The sequence below is a fragment of the Triticum aestivum genome, chromosome 3B (genome assembly GCF_018294505.1).
Source record: "Triticum aestivum cultivar Chinese Spring chromosome 3B, IWGSC CS RefSeq v2.1, whole genome shotgun sequence".
Lineage (NCBI taxonomy): Eukaryota > Viridiplantae > Streptophyta > Magnoliopsida > Poales > Poaceae > Triticum > Triticum aestivum.
In genome coordinates this window covers 746,173,653-746,180,641 of record NC_057801.1, presented here as the reverse complement: position 1 = coordinate 746,180,641, position 6,989 = coordinate 746,173,653, and the positions used below count along the sequence as shown (strand labels likewise).

The 6,989-nt window shown below is 40.4% G+C and overlaps 1 protein-coding gene across 2 annotated transcripts in view; it reads right to left on the bottom strand.

Annotated features, from left to right (window-relative positions):
* Positions 1-275: 275 nt before the first annotated feature.
* Positions 276-6,989, bottom strand: part of LOC123072153 (protein DETOXIFICATION 40) — an 8,034-nt gene continuing 1,320 nt past the window's right edge. Inside the window, exons 2-7 of one of the 2 annotated variants that reach the window (XM_044495715.1) lie at positions 1,822-2,453; positions 1,641-1,697; positions 1,310-1,548; positions 1,077-1,195; positions 902-988; positions 276-501 (exon numbers count right to left, since the gene is read on the bottom strand). In XM_044495715.1, the coding sequence (XP_044351650.1) occupies positions 433-501; positions 902-988; positions 1,077-1,195; positions 1,310-1,548; positions 1,641-1,697; positions 1,822-2,453 (1,203 nt within the window). In that variant the 3' untranslated portion in view covers positions 276-432. Of the gene's footprint in view, positions 502-901; positions 989-1,076; positions 1,220-1,309; positions 1,549-1,640; positions 1,698-1,821; positions 2,454-6,989 lie in introns of both variants that reach the window. The other variant, XR_006434865.1, reaches the window with a different exon arrangement.

The window sequence follows — 6,989 nt, the reverse complement described above, 5'->3', positions numbered from 1 at the left end:
AATATGTGTTTTATGCCACGAGCTCCTCGAGTGTTCAAACTTAAACAAATTTTGTATGGACATCATGCACAACAGCATCTTGCAACACAATTTTTTATTGTTATTTAAAATAATTTTACTGTTCACTGTCGGGCTCATCAAAGCCCTGGTGCAGAATAGCGCGTCCGTTGAGATGGCCCTATTTCATTGTATGCTGAGGCCATGTTTGCCTGTCAAGGAATATGGTAATAAAGAAATGGGAATCACCTATTTAGTTATATAGGATGATGCTGCACTTTTGAAACCATGAACATCAGAGATGATGTAATTTGGAATATGAAATTTCACTCGATGGTGAATTTCATGACGATGATACTTCATGCATTTTACACATTAGGGAGATCGACTTGTACAAAATATGTGGAAGGTTACAATAAAATTCACATCCATGTTTCATTTTTGCCCAGCTAATAGAGGTGTCTTCTCTTCCCACCTGTCCAATCGTTCCGTCGCTACGGCCACCTGCAATTAAATCAGAAGGTCACTCTTGGAGGGTTTATCTTATACTCCCTATCTCCTAAAATAAGGTCCTGGCTTTAGTTCATAAGTTATGTGAACTAATGGCACGACACATATTTTGGGATGGAGGGAGTAGACAACAAAGTGACCATCTTTTTTTGTTTGTTTGGGAAAACAAGGTGACTATCTTATGCGATGCCCTTTACAAAGAATATAAATAGAATGTTTTAATCTGAGTACGGTGCATATTGGTTTCTAACTGTGCAATGTCTAGCATATTCATTATAATATCGATCGTATTAATGTTGGTTCAAAACTCGTATCAGATAGAGTATTATTGTCTTCAAACGACTATGTAACCTTCAGTTTCAGTGAAACTCATTGCAGGTGAACCCATATGTACCTCTTTGTTCCAATCTGTTCTGAAGATAACCCACATCAGTATCATGCTCTGAATTAGGGTGCCTCCAATCATACCACTCCATAAGCCCTGCGATTTTGTGTCAATCACCTCTCTCATATAACAGAAAATTGCATCAATTGAATAAGAGTAAGCCATGCACGGAAGCCTTAATTACCGCAGTGCCGAGGTCAAAGTAGAAGCTGAGTAGGCAGCCAAGGGGGACGCCCACGACATAGTAGCAGCCAACATTGACGTAGGCCACGAAGGCTTGCCATCCACAGCCGACGGCTACCCCTGCTTATAAAATGCCCCATCAGCCTGTATAGAATCCAATGATATATTCAGTTGTTTTTTGTCTAATGCCGAACGCCGAAGGGGCGTTTATGTTCTCTTTATGTTTCTGTGTACCTGACAGTACGGGTTGGATGCCGTTGAGAACGAGGGTGAGCGCGAGCAGCGGCGTCAGCTTGGACACTGCTGCCGACACATCCTCGCCGCCGGTGTAGATGTAGCTGATTTTGTCACGGAAGAGAAGAATGACCACTGCGATTATCACCGATAGGATGAACGTCAGCATCGTCACTACCACCACGGAGAACGCGGCTGACTTGGGGTTCCCAGCGCCAAGCTCATTGCTCACCCTGACGCTGTATCGTAGAACACACACTCGAATTAAGTTGTTACACTTCCTATTTTGGCATACTGCAAGAGATAGGTAGCTAAGATTATCTTTAATTACCTTGCTGCTGCGTTGCATCCAATTGAAATCATGAACACCCACCCCGAAATGGTCATGCTGCAAACGCGCAAGTACAAGGACAGCAAGATGTATTGCATTGCGTCATCATCTCAAGAAATTAAGCAGGCAATCAGTATAGGTAGTTACTACTAGCTAGACAAGTTTCATTAAAATTAATTACCAGACAGTGAGCGACGCGAGGGCAATTTCGGGATCCTCGAGGAGGCCAGCAGTGAGGACGAGTATCTGGAAGTACCAATTCTCGAGACAGATCATGACAGCAGATGCAAGGGACAGCTTAAAAAACTTTGGCAGACCGGAGAATGCCTCGACGGAGAATCCAGACCACGTGAGCCGGCATCGATTGCTATTCATGATGTAGACGAAATGAGCGACCACGATGATCCACCAGCTGACGCTCAGCATGAGCGAGACCCCCAGGAGCCCCAGGCCGAATTTGTAGACAAGGAGGTAGCTGAGTACAAGGTGGACGCCGAGCGTTCCCGCTGAGATGTATGCGCTGGGAGCCATGATGCTCTGTGCCTGCATGAACTTTTGGATGGGAAAGATTGCCGCGTAGGCAAAGATCTGCGGAATGAGGCCATACACAAAGATGGCGGCAGCGCGGGCGATCTCCGGTGTCTGTCCAAGGAGGATGAGGATGGGACGGCAGAAGACGTAGATGACGGCGAGTGGGATGCCGGTCGCCATGAGAAGGACGGTGGAGCGTTGCATGTAGATGCCCAGCATGTCGAACTTGTTCGCGCCGTACGCCTGCCCGCACAGCGTCTCCACCGCGCTCCCCATGCCAAGCTGCATTGCGTTGAAGAAGTGAGCGTGCCATGCGCTTTTACGGGTGGAAGTTTGGGTATCCACAGCCACGGTGTGATTCATGCGACGGAGCGGTTTCAGCATAGATGGCGTTGAAAAGCTTGAAAAAAAATGCAATTTGTTTTGGTATAAAAAATTTCTCCCAATTGGTTGCGGTTTTAAGTGAATTCTGAAAACGGCAGAATTCGCTTTGAAGCCGTAATTTTGAAACCTTCTCGGGATGGGGCGAATGATGTACCAGTAAAGTTATCGAAAATGCGAAAGTATTACATGTAGAAAGTTTTCTCTAATTCCTAGCTTTTTTTACGTAATTATGAAAATAGTAGGATCATGTGTGTTGTCTATGTCACGAAAACAATTTTCGAAACACACCCTATGCTGAATTTGAATTTTGGTGGAGTGTCTGTTTGTACTTCACTCTGTTTTTCTCCCGGAGAAACATGATTCGTATTTTTATCCTCATTTTCAAACGATTTATTCGTACGAGGCAAATGACATAGCATTGGAAAGTGTTGCAAATTCACTCATCTTACATATAGAAAGTTTTCCAAATTTTCCATGGTTTTGGAGCAATTTGAAAAATGACAAAAAATTTCAAACAAAACAGGAAGGATCATATCTTTTAGCTAATTTCTAAATGGTTTATTGGCATGGCGGAAATGATATGGCGTTGGAAATCTTGTGAAATTGCGCTAATCTTTCATGTAGAACATTTTTTCCAATTCTGGAAGATTTAAATGGAATTCATAAAATACGGAATTTGAATGAGACCGTATTTTTGTTTAATATCTAAAAGGTTTGCCGGAATATAGCAAATTATACGGCGTTGGAAGACGGTGCAAATGCAAAACATTTTTGTGTATAACTTTCCTCCCAATTCCCTACAGTTTAATTTGTATTTTAAATTTCAAGAAATTTATTTTGAATCCATTATTTTTAGATGAACTTTCCTCCCAACTCCCTACAGTTTAATTTGTATTTTAAATTTCAAGAAATATATTTTGAATCCATTATTTTTAGATGCTTTCCCGGAATGGTGCAAATGGTATACCATTGGAAACCTAATAAAATGCGAAACATTTTTACTTTGAAGTTATTCAAAAAACGGCGACAACATGCATGCTGCGTTTGTGACGAAAACAAAGTGCTCAAGCACTATGTACATACTTTGAATTTTGGTCGCACTCCTGTTTGAACTTCACTTTGTTTTTTGTGTTGTTTCCTAGCCGTAACACCTCAACCGCTCATAAAAAATTGAGCAAACGATACAACGTTGAAAATCTGTCGAAAATATGCAACTTTTTCATGTTCAACATTTTCCTAAATTTTTGGTTGTTTAATATCATTTTTAATACGGTATAACTCGTTACAAACTGTATACACCAAACTTTGAATGGTTTACTGGAACAACGTGTATGATATACCATCGGAACTCTTATGAACGTAAGCAACTTTTCATGTAGACATTTTTTTAAAAAAATTCATCACCATTTATGAGCTGTTTTAAAAGAACGCCAAAAACTACATCGTTTTCCTTTGTTTTTCGAACATGTAAATCCATTTTTTTATAAACATCCAACTATTCTTTGTTTTCATTTATACTTCTTGTTTAATTTTAGAAATAGGAAATATCCGTTTTTAATAAATATCGAAATAATATATTTATTTTAATTTCAAACTCTTAACTTTATTTTGGAAACGTAAAATGTATTTTTTATAAACATTGAACTACTCAGTTATTTTAATTTGGACTTCTTGGTTTTGTATTTAGAAATAGGAAAACTGGTGTTTTTTGTAAATATGGAACTGGTCTGTTATTTTAATTTGAAGTTGTTATTTATTTTATGAAATGAGAAAATTATGTTTTCTATAAACATTAATATCTCTATTATTTAACTTGAACTTCTTGATTTTATATTATAAACAGAAATACTTACTTTTTTATAAACATCTAACTGCTCTGTTATTTTAATTTGAACTTCTTGGTTTTTATTTTTAGAAATGCAAAAATTCATTTTCCTAATAAACATCGAACTGCTCTTTTTTAATTTAAGATTATTGGTTTTAGATTGATTGTTTCTTTTTTTACCTATAAATATCGACTAGTCATGAGTTTTTTTAGTTTTGATTTGTTTAAATCCGTCGAGTTTCTTTTTCTGTTTGGCCCAGAAACAGCGCAAAACCGCGACGGCCCGTTTGGTACGCGAGGATTCCGTGGCCCAACCCCTCTGATCCCCCTTCGATACCCACTTTCCATGTGGTTTTCAACCCTTGAAGAGGGGCTCGACCGCTCGAGGATTCGGAGGAGACGACACGGCCGCCGCCTGACTCCTCTCAAGACGCCGCCGACCGATGACTCGACGCGGGCCTCCGGCATACCCCCGGCTGTAAGTCCTCGTCTCCACTCTCCTCGCCTACCCCCTTTCCCCTCATCATCTAGGTTTCTTCCACCCCCGGCCATGGCTGTCGCCTCGTCCTCCTCAGCGAGCTCGCCAAGCACGCCGTCTCTGTGGGCACCTAGGCCATCACCAAGTTCTCCTCCTCCTCCTCCTCCCCCTCCTCCTCCTAGGCTACTGTTGGCTCTGCTTATCTCTCTGCAAGTAGTGGCAGTAGCAGTGCTCTGTTTATCTCTCTGCAAGTAGTGTCCATGCCACTCAGTCCGGTTGCATCGCTTCCTAGTAGAACAAGGCAAGTAGTGATCTCTGTTCCGGCCTGCAGATGATCTATGCCGCGCCCACTGTCGCACCGTGTCGTGTGCTGCTGGGGTGCTGGTGGAGCTGGTGACCGCCCACTGACTAAGAAGTAGAAGGCCAAGTCTCCATCCTCCCTCCTGGCCATGGTGTTGCCATGTAGTCAGACTGTGTGCCTGCTAACCAATGCCCTTTTGGCTTGGTAACTTTGGGTTTTCAGCAAAAGCGTGTGGGTTTGATCCCCTGTTTCGGTACAGATGGTAGAGCCAAATGTGTGTTTGATCCCCTGGATTTTCTTGTTGTTTATTGAGTGAATGGCCTTGTTTGACAGATGGCAATGTCAAATTCTGAACTTTGAGTGCATTGTACTGTGAACTGAATGTTCAGTTCAGTGTTGCGTGTTAACAAAAATTTTAGTTGAGATATGTTGTGCTCACTTGTATTCCTGATTCCATTGTTGGCAGAAAAGTTATATGTTATATCTGACATCTAGTCTATATGGCTCTAGTTTAGTTGGTTCTAGTTTAATTTATGGGAACATTAGTTCTCATTTGTGGCAACACTGGTTCTCTACTCTCTGATTATATGTGTCGTCTAGTCTAGTCTGCCAGTACTATCTTCTATGCTCAGATTATATAATACAATATAAAAATTTGTTAAACATCTAAGAAATGAAATTCTGTTAGTAGTTTCTCATTATTTAAGCAAGGAAATTATGGAGCTAGCTTCTTATGCATCCATCTTTTCATCTAGCTCCTGTGATCCATGTTCTGAAGCCTGCACTAGTACTTCTCTCTATTTTGAGATATATAATATCTAGTTTTATGAGCAGAACTTCATTTTCATTTTCATTCTGCACAGTAGTAGAGCTTTTTACGAAAACATAGTTATTATTTCTGGTTAATATCCTGTCCGTGTAATCTGTTTATGCCTACTGGCTTGTGCTGAAGTATTAGCTGCAACAAGATCTAATTACTTCTTTTCATTGCATTGTGAACACCAAGTATGTTATGTAACAATCTCAGTATATGGTGAATACTAAGCCTTCTTTCTCCACTATATTTCATAAAATGGTTATAGTGGTGTCATCAATAGCAAAGGAGCGCCGGTTACGCTATTTTACAGTTTAGCTATTTTCATTTATTTGATATATCCTGGCTGTACATACAATGCATGTCAAGGCAAAAAGGTCTCGGTGTTGAGTTACTAAATACATGTTCATTTATGAGCGGCACATACCGATCTGCATATAAATTGAATAGTTGTTATGCATAAAAGCTAACATGATGACACGGTTTAAACATGTAAACGTTCTAAGGTAATTCTTTTAGCACGCATAATCAGCTTATGAACATCCAAGGTTGCACGCAGAAGCTTGATGCATAAAGTGGCTCCATATTTTTGATATGTTTAGTTTTTTCATATGTTTATTATAGGGACCTGATCTCGCGGAAGACAGATGACCACGCTTTGCTGCCACAAGTCTCCTCCACTTTGTGCAGCCCGCAAACATGTCTCGGAGCATTCGCCGATCAAATGTGATGGACTGTTGACTTTTGTTGACCGAGCATCTTGTATTTTTCATTTGGACCGTGGCATGTGTCATGTTTTTCATTTGGACTGTCGAATGTATGTATGTCCCATTTTCATTAGAACCATTGATAGTAGTACTTGTAACAGAGCATGTTTGTTGTTTTGTGTAATCTAGTTGCACTTTTGTTGCAGGTATATTTCCTCTGTGAGCTTTTGAAGTTGTAAAATTTGCATTTTTAATTATAGTATAGTAGTTTTGCAACCAAATAGTAGGGATATGTGAGGGGCTTAGGGC